The sequence below is a fragment of the Passer domesticus genome, chromosome 8 (genome assembly GCF_036417665.1).
Source record: "Passer domesticus isolate bPasDom1 chromosome 8, bPasDom1.hap1, whole genome shotgun sequence".
NCBI lineage: Eukaryota > Metazoa > Chordata > Aves > Passeriformes > Passeridae > Passer > Passer domesticus.
Genome location: NC_087481.1, coordinates 25,017,012 through 25,032,468, shown reverse-complemented (window position 1 = coordinate 25,032,468; position 15,457 = coordinate 25,017,012). Strand labels below are relative to the sequence as shown.

General features: G+C 52.3%; 1 protein-coding gene across 2 annotated transcripts in view; it reads left to right on the top strand.

The window, feature by feature from the left end:
* CDH23 (cadherin related 23) overlaps positions 1-15,457 on the top strand; it is a 190,733-nt gene that overhangs the window by 122,939 nt on the left and 52,337 nt on the right. For both annotated transcript variants that reach the window (XM_064429790.1, XM_064429789.1), the window contains exons 14-21: positions 6,382-6,446; positions 6,973-7,210; positions 7,756-7,861; positions 7,947-8,074; positions 11,024-11,096; positions 11,323-11,439; positions 11,789-11,901; positions 13,980-14,087. In XM_064429790.1, coding sequence (XP_064285860.1) covers positions 6,382-6,446; positions 6,973-7,210; positions 7,756-7,861; positions 7,947-8,074; positions 11,024-11,096; positions 11,323-11,439; positions 11,789-11,901; positions 13,980-14,087 — 948 coding nt within the window. The remainder of the gene's footprint in view (positions 1-6,381; positions 6,447-6,972; positions 7,211-7,755; positions 7,862-7,946; positions 8,075-11,023; positions 11,097-11,322; positions 11,440-11,788; positions 11,902-13,979; positions 14,088-15,457) is intronic.

Genomic DNA, 15,457 nt, shown 5'->3' with positions numbered 1-15,457 from the left:
CAATTCAGCCCGTGAGAGGGAAAAGAAAATCAGGAAGCAAATGCAGCCCCGCTCCTGTCCAAATTGCACAAGCCAGGCAGCAGGATTCCCCCTCATGCCTCCCACTATTCCCAGCAGGAGATGGGGTTGGGTGGTTTTCCTTTGCTGCTGGCTTTGCCTGGTGATTTGGGATGTGGCTGAGAGTTCAAGGGAGAAGTTTTCCCAAGGTGATGCTCTTTGCCACGTGAACACCCTGGCCTCACACCTCCTTCTCAGCAGTCCCTTTAGGGCCATCACTGTCTTCACCTTGATGTGTCCTCTCCCAGACTCCTCAAGCTTTTGCACCCACAAAGTTCCTATGGAGCCAGCACTCCTGGGATTTTAATCTGTTTTCAAAGCTGCCCTCAGCCTCTCCCAAAGCAGCCGAGGCTGTTTCCTCGAGCAAAAGGCTCCCATGGGAATCAGCACCCAGGGGCTGCTGTTGGCTGAGTGACACTGAGACACAGGCAGTGTCACCCCTGGACAGATGACCTTGAGCTGTCCCTGGTGCTGCTGACATGCTGAGGTTGGTGTGTGAAGAGGAGGGCAATTTGACTGAACTGGGCGTTCGGGAGCCATTAGATGTGCAAATCAATTGGGTTTTGCCATTCCCTTTCTCCAGGCTGGGATGCAACCTGTTCACATCCACCTCATGGCAAGGACCTGTTCAGTCCATCCCTCCTCCTTTGTTTCTATCCCCCCAGTGCCTGCTGGGCCTCTCACCTGGGTGAGGTGCAGTTGCAGATGGTGTGTGGCGTGATCGGCTTCCCAGAGCTCTTGCAAACACTTTAGTGATCATTGAGAATTTATATTTCTTCCACCAGACTTTGACCTTAATTTCTTCCATTTTGCTGGGCTGTAAAATTCATTAGAGACCCAACAGCGAGGTGATTGAGATGTCAGGCCAGGCAGTTGTGGGGTTATTTAATCGCTGAGATGTGCCACTTGCCATTTAGGTGGACAACAGGAGAATATGAAATCAATGCGGTTCATTAGTGGAGGACTCGCACCCAGCTCCAGTAAAACCCGTGGACATTTAAATGGTCTTGGGTGTCACCAGTGAAAACCCACACTGGAAGAGCCTGTTTATCTCACTTTTGGGCCATCTTCTGTCACCTGGTGTTTTAAAGCCCGGTCTCCAGCCATTCCAGCAGCCTGGCTACAGTAAATCACTGCCCGCTAAATCACGGCTGCCCAGGCAAGTGTTAACCTCGCCTGTGTGGAGCTGATGTTGCAGGGGCTGCTGTTATAAAACACAATCAGGAAGGCTCTTGTTTTCCCTGGTGGCTGGCAGAAGAGGTGGGGAAAAGCTCTGCCATTCCCAGGGGGGTTGATTGACTATTTTTCCCCCCTAGCCGGGTTCAGCGCAGCCCTCCGGGGTCATTAGCGCCGATTGAGCTGGCTGGCCCTGGGCAGGGCTTGGAGCTGCTGGGGAAGCGGTGGCAGCCCAGCATTGCCTTGATTCCCCACTCCCTCTTTCCCAGCTAATCACTGGAGCCACTGGGCTCCAGTGCCAGCCAGCCACCGGCTCTGATTGCCACCTCCCACCGGGCAAACTCTCTGTAAAAGCCTGGGAGAGAGCGCGGCCGGGCCAGGCAACGCTGACAAAAGAGCTGTTTTCCGACTGAAGTCATTCCATAATAACTTTAAGTAGGTTTTCCATTGGTTTTCCATTCGGCTTTCACAGCCCGGTGATTGCATCCCATGGAAGCCCTTGGCCCTTCACATTTGTCTCCTCCAAATCACAAATCAAATCCCAGTCCCAGTGGCTACCAGCAGTTAGCTGTTATTCCCCTGGGACCTGAGGTTGCCTTGAGGAAGGGATGTTTGGATGGCTGCCTACTTAATACATGCAGGTTTTGGTGGCTCCAAAAATCAGTCGGATGCCAGGGCATGGCTTCCCACCCTGGAATTCCTGTACCACAGTCTGAGCAGCCCGTGGCTGCCCAGTCAGCCCCAAGCAGCAACTAGATCTGCCTCGCTTTCTTAGAGAAGAAAAAAAAAAAAACAACTACAAAGCAGGTGGGAATCCTCCTTCTGTTTGCTTTCCCAAGGCACAGGCACCTTGCTGGAGCAGGCAGGGAAGAGGCTCTGCCCGGTCACTCCAGCAGCCTGACAGCTTTTTGACGTCCTGTAATTGCTTTCCTGCCACAACTCTTTTAAGCAGAGAGCTCCTGGCCAAAGCAATTTGTTCCCCATCAATTTTTATTTCCTGCTTTGTGCATGTGAGGGAGGGAAAACAAAAAGGGCGAAGGAGAACAAACAGAGCTGGGAAAGGTGGGAAGGGTTTGGCTCTTCAGCCAGGCAGGACATGGCAGCCCTGATCATCATTCCAGTGTGCTCTGCTCACCCCTGCAGCCAACTTCCAGCTGCTCATCCCTGTCTTGACAGTTTTGGGAGGAGGACTGCCGTCCCAGGGGCTCCGTGGGGGATCTGAGCCACCTCGAAGGCTCTTCTTGGTTCTTTCAGCCCTTGCCTGCCGTGCTCCCTGAAGCCGCTGCGAGTGGAGTTAATCTCCGGCAGTTTAAGGAGTCGTTGAGTGGGTCTGGCGGATGATGAATGTCTAAACCATTACCGGGTGAAGCTCCGTGGAGCTGTTTAAAACTGAATTCTCCCATGTAAATTTCTGCTCCATCAATCCTGATGACATGTCAAACATTGCTATTGTTTCCTGAACAAATTGGACGACATGCCCTTTCCTGCAGATTTGCCCACGAGAGCAGAACCGCTCGCCAGCTCCTCGCTTTTGTCTCCTGCTCTGCTGGCCTGGCCTGCGGGTGGGGAAGGGTGGATGTGATGGCCCTTGGTGGGACAAAAGGAGACATCCCAAATACTTGTGCTCGGGGGATGCAGATGGACAGAGAGGCAGGCCGTGGGTGTTTTAGTGTGATTTGTGTGCTGGGTGCTCACACCACACTGCAGCTCAGTAAATTAATCCTTTGGGTTATCCAGGCTCCCTCTTCTTGCCACTCTCCCAGAGTTTAGCCGCACAAATGTGGGATTTTTTTAGAAATGGTCTGTGCTGGTGACAGCTCATAAAAGTACAGATGTGGACCTGCGTTTTCCTCCTGCCCTTTTGCAGGCTCCAGTGGGCAAATCCCGCTTTAATATTCCGGGCAGGAGAGGAGAGCCGTAAAAGCCATTTGATTGCTTCTCCAGGTGGAACCCCGAGAAACTTCCAGCCAGATGCCTTTCCTCCCCGGGCTGTGGGGATGGCTGCTTGCATGCTGGGGGGGGAAAACGAGTCAGTGATCGGGAAAAGCCACAGGAAAACAGCTGGTACCCTGGGATTGCTGACAGCTCGGTGGGATTTGGGGTGTTCTGCAGGCGTGTGCTCTCTCACAGCCCTCAGCAGTGCTCTGCAAAGGGAGTGTGTGTTGCCTCCCCAGGGGCTTGAGCAGCTGAGCATCCTTTTTTACCCTTAGAGGGGAAAAAGCTTGGTAATGCAGAAACAGGTGAAGATCCCAAATTAAATATGCTGAGCGTGCGTGGTTTGGCTTTTTTTTTAGCGTGTTCCCTGTCACGCTCAACTAACCTGCTCCATTGCCCAGCATTATCTCCATGATGTTCAGTTGCCAGGAAAGCCATCCAGCCGGCCTCACCTTCCACCTCCCTGGTGTAAATCAGGGACATTAATTAGCCTGGCTGGCGAGGTGGTGGATGGGGCAGAGTCAGGCTGCCCATCCTCCTGGCTCCTCAGGAGAGGGGCTTTTTGCCTCACTGGCACTTTTGATGTCATCACAGCTTGTGGTCCAGCCACCCTCCTGGCTCCCCTCTCTCCAGGGCTCCCATTCCCTCCTCACTAACCTTCTTTTAACCTTCCTCCTTCCCTATCTTTTTTTTTTTCCCCTCGTCAGAAGAAAATTACACTTTCCCAGTGTTGTCTGTCACTGCAATAAGCACTTACGAGTGCAATTGTATGGGGCCAAATGAAGGGAATTCGTTTTGCCCGTGCTTTCTGGTACTGTCAGACCCCCTGTAAATCATTATCTCATCACCAGCCCATCCAGGTGCATGGAAAATGCTTTTCTGGGCTCTGCTCTCACACCAGCCACTTAGGAATGAATGGAACCGAGGGATTCACAGCAGTTGTGGGCACAGAAGTAATGGATAGGAAAAATCCTGGCTGGAGGTTGAGGGCTGGCAGTGCTAAATCTGCTTGAAGCGTGCAAGGATTCTGGGGAGAGAGGACCCAAAAGAGGGCTGGTGGCAGGTGTTAGGATGGGGGGATTAACCCCAGAATGAGTTGGCTGATTGGTGTGGGCAGATGATGGGGTGACCCCCCCTTCTCTCCAAGTGTTTCCATATGGAAAAGTTGTTCTGCCTGGGTTGCAGCACCTCCATGGACGTCCTCTGGGAGGGAAGATGGACTCCAGAGGGACTTGTCCCCCAGGAGTGGGTACTGCTCACTCTCTGAGCATCTCTCCAGGCAGATTTCCACAGATTTTTTGCATTTTACCCAACACAATTCCAATGCCCACAGAAAGGAAATCACATTTTTGCGGTGGAGAGGAAAATCAGCAAAATCAGTAGGTCTGGAAGGCTGAATCCTCCAGAGCACCCTTCAGCTGGCACCAGGCATCAGGAGTTCACTTCTCAGCCTGGGAAAGTGTTTGGGGAGGAAAACTTAAATAATTCTGTCTGGTTATCCTGCTTTTTGCTCTCTGTCACCCCGTGGTGTGGCAGGGGAGCAGCACATGGGGGTAAAGCTGTGCTCAAGCTCCTCTCTCTCTGCTGTCAAGGGTAATCAAGGCCACCAATAAATAAGGAAAGTTTCAGGAACAGGCTGTATTCCATGCCACTCCTAAAATACAGCCTTTTCCTGGTATCTGGACATAAAATGTGTCTTTGACCCTGCTTCTTCACAGACCTGTTGGTCTCTAAGTAATCCAGACAGGACTCAATTTAGAAAATATACTGGGGAGAAAAAGGATATTTTGGGGATTGCATTCTGCTTTCTTCACCTAAAAATAAAATTTTCTGCTCCTTTTTCCTGCTGCCACTCATGCATATTTTATATATTCATTAGAGCAAAGACTTTGAAACACAAATAAATCTTGCTTTGCTCATCCAGAGCTGACACAGGGAGTTGTGAACACCTTCCCCAGAAGGTGCTGGTCATTTAGCCGTGACCAGCCTGCTCCAGCTCCGGCAGCTGCCAGAGGAGTAGATGCATCCCACAGCATCCCAAGCAACTCCATCTGTGGGAATGCAGCAGATTGCACCCCCAGAAGGGCTGTCCTTGTGGAAAGCAAGACCAAAATCACTATTCCTTGCTTTTCCAGATCTGTATTTTTACCTGGGGGGCCATTCTGAAGTGCAATAGGATTTTATTCCTCTACTTTTGTTGTGGTTTAACACTGGCACCCACAAAAGCCACTCACTTACCTTCCCCTGACACAGCTGGGCAGAGGAGAGAAAAAAAAATTAACAAAGGGTTCATGAGTTAAGGACTGGGAGAAAACACTCCAAGGGCAGGTACAAAGTGAGTTTGTTACTAACAAAATCACAGGAGGATAATGAGAAGTAAAATATGCCCTTAAAAAACACCTTTTCTTCCCTCCTTCCCACTGACAGCACAGGGGACAGGGTGTGGGGGTTTGGGACAGTTCATCACTCGAGGTTTTCTTCTTGGCTCAGGGAAAGGAGTCCTTCCCCTGTGAGACCATGGGGTCCCTCCCATGGGAGTTCTCTATGATCTTCTCCAGCATGGGTCCAAATCTCTTGAGCAGCACTCCTACCTTACCTGCTGCAACCTGAGTCCCTCCCACAGGCACCCATTATCCCAAAACTGCTGTGACTTGGGTCACTCTTCCATGGGCTGCAGTCCTCCAAGGACAGGCTGCTCCAGCCTGGAGCTGGACTCTTCTCTCCACTAGGTCTTCCACTGGAGCACATCCTCCTCCAGCTGCTTTTCTTCTAAAACCTGTCATCACAGAGGCATTACCATCATCTTTGAGTGGCTTTGGCCACTTGACCTTAGCAGCATGTCCATCTCCAGAGCCATCAGGGTGCAGAGTCCCAGCTTTCTGCCTTCACAGGGACAGGAAGGGTGGCCCTCAGGAATCACCCATGGGGATTTTTATTTCAGGTGTGCTTCCCAGGTTGGCTTGGTGTCTCAGGGAAAGTAAGTAGGTGTAAGGTTTCCCACTGCCAAAGGTTTTGGGAGAGATGCTTAGGAATGTTGATGGAGGGCTGTTAGCTAGGGCAGGCTGGGAGTCAGGGATGAGCAGGGGAGTGCAAACAGCCTCTGTCCTGTGGCTACTGAGGGATAAATGGCAGCACAGCAGGTCTGCAGAGGTGTGTTCAATGCAATGTTTCCATAAATGTCTTCATTTATTAATGAAATTTTATGTTTTCCAGGCAACTGACAATGATGTAGGCACATATGGGAAAGTCAGTTATTTCTTCAGCGATGACCCTGACCGGTAAGTGTGACTGACTGGCAGGAGTCTGATCCTCCAAAATCCTCTTCTATCCCCGGTAAACAGTCGCAGGGTGATTAAAGGCACTGGTTATGTCCTACCTGTGAGATGCCCCGTGATCCCCTGTCTGTGCTGTCTCCCAGAGGTGTGAGCTCAGCACATGCCTGATGCATGTTCGATCAGCGTGTTTAATTGCTTTGCTAAGTTGGGAGCTGCAGGCACCAGCACTGCTTGAGACCAATAAATGGTTTCACAGCGAGTTGTCAGCCCTGGAGCAACACCTGTGGTGGAAAGTTGGGGAACATACATGGGCTGGCCAGCAGAACAGATCTGGGGGCCTCTGCATCCGTTTTCTCTGCCTGTGGAGCAGCACTGAGGGTTGCTCATTGCTCAGCTGTGTGGAGCTCTTGGAGGTGCTCTGGTACGCAATAACCTGCAAAAAAAAAGTAATGAACTTCATGTGTCAGGCTGCTGCCTCTCCAATGTGTGGTCACCAAGGCTTTTTCCCCTTCCTTTGCTGTCCCCTCAGTTTCTCCCTGGACAAGGACACAGGTGTGATCATCCTGACAGCTCGGCTGGACTTTGAGACCACGCAGCGCTACACCCTGACCGTCATCGCCCGCGACGGCGGCGGCGAGGAGACCACGGGGCGCGTCAGGATCAACGTCCTGGATGTCAACGACAACGTCCCCACCTTCCAGAAGGAGGCCTACCTGGGGGCCCTGCGGGAGAACGAGCCCTCCGTCACCCAGGTGGTCAGGCTCCGGGTGAGGCACTGCCGTGGCTCCTCTGCTTGGGATGTGCAGGAGGGGGACAGGAGTGGGTTGGAATCACAGGATGGTTGGGGTAGCAAGGGAGCTTAGAGCTCAGACAGTTCCAACCCCCTGCCATGGCCAGGAACATCTTCCACATGACCAGGTTGCTCCAAGCCCCATTCAGCCTGGCCTTGGACACTTCCAGGGATGGGAAGCCACAGCATCCCTAGGCAACCTGTGCCAAGGCCTCACCACCCTCACAGGGTAGAATTTCTACCTGATATCTGATCTAAAACCCCCTCTGTCAGTTTAAAATGATCCGTGACTGTGATGGGTTTAACAGACACCTTCCAAAGCAGGTCCCAACAATCAGTTTCCTTCTTGCATGAGAGAAGCAGGTGAGAGGAGGCTGGTTTACAGATCCCCTCAGGGCCCCGACATGCACAGCTCCCTCCATCACTTTTCCAGTCTCCTTTGGCCCAGCCTGCACGTCCCATCCCCTCAGCTCTCCCTAGCACAGCTCCCATGCCCATGTATTCCCTCTGCTCACACCCTAGGCATCTGATGAGGACTCCCCTCCAAACAACCAGATCTCCTACAGCATCGTGCAGGCCTCTGCCTTCCGCGACTACTTCGACATCACGGTGTCAGAAGGGTACGGAGGTAGGTGCTGGTCCTGGCACCACAGGGGCACCCCTGAGCCTGCCACATCCTGCTCCCCTGACCCCCACACTGTGCATCCTTCCAGTGATCAGCGTGAACCACCCCCTGGACTACGAGCAGGTGGCCAACGGGGTCATCTACCTGACGGTGATGGCCAAGGACGCCGGCAACCCGCCGCTCAACAGCACCGTCCCCGTCACCATCGAGGTGTTTGTAAGTGCAGTGCCTGGCATTCCCCCCTGCAATTGCTCCATAGCAGTGCTACTAATTCATCAATAACCCAGCAAGACTATCCCACCCCGTGGAGGATGTGTGGATTCCTATTACACGTGTCTCGTGTGTGTGTTGTACACGTCTCGTGCCGCAGCTAACCACGGGGTGAGGAGCAGAGCAGGAGCAGTGTGGAAATCCCTCTGGAGGAGGGGTTTCTGCTGGAAGACTCAAAGCATCGCAGCGTTCCTCGGGAAGATCAGATCGGCGTGTCACTTTGAGGCACATTGTGGTTCGAGGGTGTCTGCAGGGAGGTGTCAGTGATGGAGACAGTTGGGTTGATAACGTGTCAGTCTCGCAGCTGTGGGATCTCTGCCAGGCTGGCGGCAGCGTCAGTCTGGGAAAGTGAAGGAGATAAAGCCAGCGATGCTGTAAGATGGGAATGAAGTCCCATGAGCATGTCTCTGCTTCAGATCCCTCACCGTGCTCGAGAGAGGGGGAACAAGGCAGTGCCCAGGGAGTTAGTGGTGGTTAAATACATCCTTCCCACACTGGGCTTTCGACAGCATAAACATCTCTTTTTCAACACCACACTTCAGTGGGTCATCTCCCCGGCTTGGATCTGTAGCTGGCAGGGTTTAAGTAGCTGTCACTTTTCCCACTCTCAACCAAAGGGAATTTCTCTCAGCTGGAAAAAGAAAAGAAATAAAAACCAAAAACTAGGAAGAAAATGAGGGGGAAGTGTTTTGTGACGGCACTTGAGGAACAAGAGCTGTGAGAAGGCAGAACCAGAGTGTGGAGGGAGGTGATTTTTTTTCATCCTTTGGTTGTTGGTTTTTAATAAAGAAGTCAAACTCGCCTTGTAGATTTCCCATTAGGGGACAATACGCTTTTGTAGAGGGAGCCGCCGAGTCAGAACTAATAGTGCGCGCCGCGCCAGGATCCCAGGAAATAGCACTGCTAATAAGTTTCTGCCTCACTCCCTGCCACTGACGCCCTGCTCAGGGCCATGAGCCGGCAGCTCACAGTGTGCCTGTGCCTGGAGGAGAGGGGTTGTGTGCTTGGTGTGAGTGTCAGCCACTCTCAGCCTCCTTGGAGATGGCCTGGAGTGATAGAACGAGGGGGATCAGCTTCAGATTGGAGGAAAGGGGATGTTTAGGTTGGATATTGGGAAGAAATTCTTCCCTGTGAGTGTGGTGAGGCCCTGGCACAGGCTGCTGAGAGGAGCTGTGGCTGCCCCTGGGTCCTTGGCAGTGTCCAAGGCCAGGCTGGATGGGGCTGGGAGCGATCTGGGACAGTGGAAGGTGTCCCTGCCCATGGCAGGGGGTGGGAACTGTCTGAGCTTCAGTGTCCCTTCCAATCCAATCCAATCCAATCTCAGATTCTATGATACAGTGGCTGTCTGAGAGTGAAGTTGTAGGGAGGAAGGCTGAAGGTCAGGAGAGCACAGGAAGCTGGTTTAGCTGGTTAGGTGGATACTGTCCTCTGTGGGAGTGGAAGTGACAGGTTCTGTCTGGCGTTGCTGCAGGTGCCTTGGGGAGCTTTGGAGCTCCTGTGGCTGAAGAGGGAAATGTGCTTCTCAAGTAGAAGGCAGGTGCAGGCTAGCTCTGGCCAGATGGAGAGCCAGCCAGAAGCAAACCCTGCCTCCTTGGGACTAGGCTTGCCGGGCCGTGGCCTTGCTGAGCATGGCCTGATGATCTCAGGAACATTAATGACACCACGCAGCATCTGCTCTGGCTCGTGTCCACCCAGCTGGAGCCCCAGCTCAGCCCCGTCCAGCTGCACTCAGCCTCTCCATTGCCTTTAACCTGGCCAGGCCTCCTGGATGAGCCTCACTGATCCCTGGAAGGAGCAGGAGGAGGAGGAGGGATGGTGAGGACATCACCGAGACAGGCAACAAGTTCCTCATTGTCCTCAGAGGAGGCGCCAGCAAATCTGAGTGACTGAAAGGCTGATTAAAGACCACCTGCTTACAGAAACTAAAGCAGGGGCTGGCAATTTAATTGCAGCACGATGGGCATCGTTGGCACGTGAAATTGATTCAAATCTCAGGCTGGGTGGCAGCAAGAGCAGCTGAGCCTGCAGGTCTATCCATGGTCTCCAGGTAGAAATCATCTCCAGGGCAGCCCGGGGAAATGGAGAGGTCCATAACAGTGTTTTGATGTCCTGGCAGCTCTGTCCTTCCCTCCATAGGCAGTTGGGTTTGGTTCATTTAAGGCAGATCCTTAACCATGTTTAAACAGCATTTAAAGCCCCCTGGGGGAGCTTTAAACCAGTCCAAAATCTGTTTTGAGTTGTGTTGCAAGCAACTGCTCCTGCCTGGTTTCTCCAGGATGGCCATAGTCCCTGGCAAAGGCAGGCTTGGAGGGAAGACATCAGGATGCAAACCAGCTAACCAGCTTCCCCCTAAAAAAATGCTATGGCTGCCCTCTGTGCAAGCACCCACAACATTCCTCCTGTGGAAGGAAGGCATCCAAAGCTCAGCAGCTCCCCTGGCCAGTCCAGTTTGCCTCATGACCTTGTGGAACTCTGAGCCACGCCTGTGCTGGTCAGGGAGGGAGGATCAGGTCTGTACACGATGCTTCATGTGGTGCCCGAGGCTTCCCAGGCTCGTGGTGGAGCCAGAAGCAGCTCAGAGGGTGCTCCTTGGTCAGTGGTGGTGGTTCCTCAGCCCTGTGCTGGCTGGTGAGGTGATGGGGTGGTCGGTACCATCCCCAGTGCAGGGTCAGCAGAGTTACTGGCAATCATCTCAGCCTCAGCTGCCTCCACAGTGAAACCCTGTGCTCAGCCCCACAGTGCCTCCCCCCAGGGCCACCTTCCCCTCTCTGTCATCCTAAACTGGTCACACCTTGAGATGCAGCCACCCAGGAGCAGCCCCATACCAGACCTTTGCAGCTGCTTGACCATTTTGCCTTTTCCCCAACCAGCCTCTCGACCTTCTCTTTGCTTCAGGATGAAAATGACAATCCCCCCACGTTCAGCAAGCCCTCCTACGTGATAACCATCATGGAGGACATTATGGCAGGTACAGGGCACACCCCTGCTCCTTCTCTGGCCTCCCAGAGGGCCCTGAATGGGGTGGGGGATCCCTTTTGGGGAGGTGAAGTCTCATAGCTGTGGGGCCTGGGGGTTTGGCCACTTTGTGGATGTGTAGGACATGGGACCCGTTGTGTGGGTGACCTGCAGGAGCAGTGTGGGGGCACAGGGCAGTTCTGGCTCATGCCAGTCCTCATTTCTGCCTCTGCCTCAAGGAGCCACAGTGCTGTTTCTCAATGCCACGGACATGGACCGGTCCAGGGAGTACGGGCAGGAGTCAATCATCTACTCCCTGGAAGGCTCCTCGCATTTTCGGATCAATGCTCGCTCAGGTGAGCCTCTGGACGTGCTCTGCCCTTTTCCTTTCAGTTCCCTCTTTTACCCCCACCCTTCCCTCCTCTCCCACAGTCAGCCTGCTTAAGAGTCCCACAATTTAAGGCATTCCCCAGATTTCAGTCACCACCATTTGCTCAGTCAGCTTGAGAGCTTCAGCAGAGGCATCCGTGGAAACTCAGCTCCTCAGCCTGAGGAAGGCTTGGCTGTGAAGGCTCCTGTTAGTTCAGGAGCTGCCTGATGCAAAAAAGCTGCTTTTGGATCCAAAAAAAAGAGCCCATTTGTGGACTGTCCTGACCTTGGTTTTAACTGTTTATTTTTTAACCTTGCCATCTCGTGTGGCTGCAGGAGAAATCACCACAACATCTTTGCTGGACCGGGAGGCCAAATCCGAGTACATCCTCATTGTCCGGGCAGTGGATGGGGGCGTGGGGCACCATCAGAAGACAGGCATTGCTATGGTGAGTGTGAGAAGAATTCCCATCTCCTTGAGCCACTGGTGCCCACCTGGGACTGTGGAGAGCTGTAGTGTTTCATTTTCACTGTGTGAAAAGCACACAATGGTTCCTGCCCTCCGCCCCATCCCTGCTGTGGCTCCCAAAATGACTGCCCAGGTGGTGTAGACCTTGAAATCAGCTTGCTTCTGTGGAAAACCACTCACACAGGAGCCACTTGACTTCCCAGAACCCGTGGATGTGGTAATGAGTCCTATTTCACCTGCAGAACGCTCCCTTTGTTCGGCTCCCTTTGTTCCTCTTGAGAACTCGGAGAGCCCACAGGTACACGTGATTGTTTCTTAGGCTGCTCACATGCTGCCTGGGTCAAGGGTTTCCAGCAGCCTGGAATGCCTGTGCTCCTGGCCAGGTTCTGGTGGAGCTGCACATTCAAGCCTTGTACTTTTCCTTGCCCTTTTCAGGCCTCAGGGAACCCCATTGTTGTCAAAGCCAACAGGAAATATCTGGAGATCAAAAGACAAGGATCCATCCTTGATGGACCTGATGATCTTAAAGGTCTTTTCCAGCCTTAACTATTCCATGATTCTCTCTCTCACTGCTCATGGCATCACATTCCTTTGGACATTTATTCATTTGGATGCTCCTGCTCCTGGGATGCTCAGTTGGGTTGCAGGAGAGTTGTCCCACAGAACACAGGGGGATGCAGAAAAATGTGTGGTTGTGCTGAGGAATAACCCTAAAATAATTGTCCCTCCTGCCGAGGGCCATCAGGAGGTCTGTGGCAGCAGACTGGAAGCTCCCTATGGAATCTCCCAGAGACATGTGATGGTCTTGGCTGGGCACCAGTATGGACTGTGAGTGCTGAGATCTCCTCTGGGGCTCCAGATGGGATTGTGTTCTCCTAATAGCCTTGTTAAAAGGCAAAACAAGGGAGGAAAAGATGCCTCTTGATAGCTAAAAAGTTAAAGAATATTAAAACTCAGTGAGACTAGGGCAGCAAAGCAAGTTTGTCTGCTGGGATATGCACCTGGCACTCAAAATGATAATTTTTGATCAGGAGTAAAGGTCCATTCAGGGGCCTTGCAAGGTCCCCAGGTGATGTAAAGCACATGAGCTGCTCCGAGTAGGTCAGCAGCCTTCCCCAGGGACCACCGCGGTGCCTTGGCTTGTCCCTGGAGACTGTGGTGTCCAGAGTGGCCTCGTCTACCACGGGGTGGCACCAGCAGCTCACGGAGCTGGAGTGACAGCGGGACACAGCGGAGTGGCAGCACAGCATATCCCAGGAAAAGCTCCACAGGAACTGCTGAGGGAAGGGGGCTGCCAGGGGCTCCCCTGGAGCTGCAGCCCTTTCCCTCAGACACCGGTAGAGCCCCACGGGCTGGGGAGAAATGGGTGCTGGGGGGAGCTGAGAGACTCCCAGGCAGCAAGACGCATCCCACAGGCTCGCTGCTGCCACTGGGATGCAATTTGTCACATGGAAAATGAAGACAGGTGACATTTCAGGGCACCATCCTCACTCCTGCTCTTGCCTTCACACCTCCCACCCCCTGTGTACCATACCCTCTCATGATTTCCCACTTATTATTGGGGGTTTTTTGTTGCTTTTTACCACCCACTGGGATTTTTCCTTCCTTTCCCGCCACATTCCCACTGCATCCTTTCCCCCACTGATTCTCATCCCCTTTCCAGTGAAGGAGATGTTTGAAGACACACCTTGTGCCCTGTGGTTGTTCTTAGCCATGATAAATCCACAGGAACAAAACTCAGTTCAGCTATGCCAAGGAGCCTTGGCTGCAAAGTTGCAGGACGTTGATTTTTTTGCAGGTTTTCCCTCCAGAGGGTGAACACAGCATGACAAAACCATAGAATAATTCAGGTTGAAAAAGGTCTCTATGAGGATCAGGTCCAGCCATTCCCTCAGCACTGCACTAAACCGTGTCCCCAAGTGCCACAACTATTAAATCCCCTGAGGGATGGTGACTCTGCCACAGCCTGGAAACACGTGTTGGGTACATCCAGGGGACATTCCACGCCTCAGGAACCCGTGCCTCCTGCAGCAGCTCTGCTTCCTTGCCCTCTCACAGGTGAACATCACGCTGCTGGACATCAATGACAACTACCCCACCTGGAAGGACGAGCCCTACTTCATTAACCTGGTGGAAATGACCCCCCCCAACTCGGACGTCACCACGGTATGTGTGAGGCAGGGTGATGGCTGTACCCAAGGGCTGGCTGGAGCAGGGGGTCACCTCCGAACAGGTGTCACCAGTGTCACCTTCAGTCCAGCGCCATATTGCAGAATTCCATTTAAAATCTTACTCCTGAGCCTCCCTGTTGCTGACCATCCCCCGTGTTTCTTCTCCCTCCCTGGGATTTTTTTTTTCCTCTCCAAATTGTGTGGATTTTGGCCAAATCCTCCTTTTCTTAGCCTCGCCCGCGACCTCCTTCAAGGACCTCTCTGAGAGACTTTGATTTACAGCCTTTCAAGTCCCTCTGGTGAAATAAAGGAGGAGAAGAGGGGGAGGCTTCTATTCCATCACGGCGAGAGAAAAATGACGGGAACAAAATGGAAAATAAATGAGGGAAAAGTGAAGAGAATCCACAAAATCATATAAGGAGGAAGGCTGCAAAAAGAAAAAAAATAAGGGATTTTTTAAAGGGGGAGAAGGGTCTGTCAGTGCTGCCTGAGCCAGAGCACCAGTGGTTTTCTCTCCTTCAGCCCTGCTGCTCAGTGCCAGCTTGAAGTCATCTTGCCTTTGACAACCCAATTAGTTGCTGGGAAAATAATTATTTTGTCACCGATCCGATGTAAATTCAGCTGCGGGACGAGCAGCGGGAGCTGGGGAAGTTATGAGAGCAGTGAAATTGGGGTGTTTTTAAATGTAAATGTCCCCTGTAATTAAAAAGGTCACAGAGAGAGCAATAAAGCACAAAATATTTGGCGTGGAGGAGAACTCCACCAAGGAATTATTCCCAGCATTCCTGATGTGGCAGCACAAGTTCCTCAGCGTGCCTCTTTGTCCCATTTATTTTATTTTTCCAAAGGGTCCTCATTTTTTAGCTCTTTTTATTCAAAAGGAAGAAAATTCAGTTTGATTGCTGCACATTTGTGTCTTGTCACGCCATTACCTCCTGTGCTCACAGGCCAATTTTGGGGAGATTTAACACCACAGCAGAGGTCTCGAGGGTGCAAAATCCCTGCAAATGTCATGAAAACACTGAGCTGGATGGAGGAAGAATTCCTTTCTGCTGCTGGTTCAGGGAGGCCAAGCTCAACAGCAGCAAATCTATGCAGGGACTCCCCACGGGAGTGAATTCCCAACACTCTCCTGTGTCACATTCATATTTTCTGGAAAAATCCCTTTGCCCAGGATTTTTCTCCTGGGAAGCTGAGAAGCCTCAGAGAAAAAGGAAAACAATATTATCTCATTTGCTTCTCCTGTGTTTTGCTGCTTTGGAATGTGGTTGGAGATTGTTTACTCACAGGTGATTTTTTCATTGGTTTCATGTGAATTGTTTTGACTCATTGGCCACTCAGGGCCAAGTTGTGTCAGACTCTGGA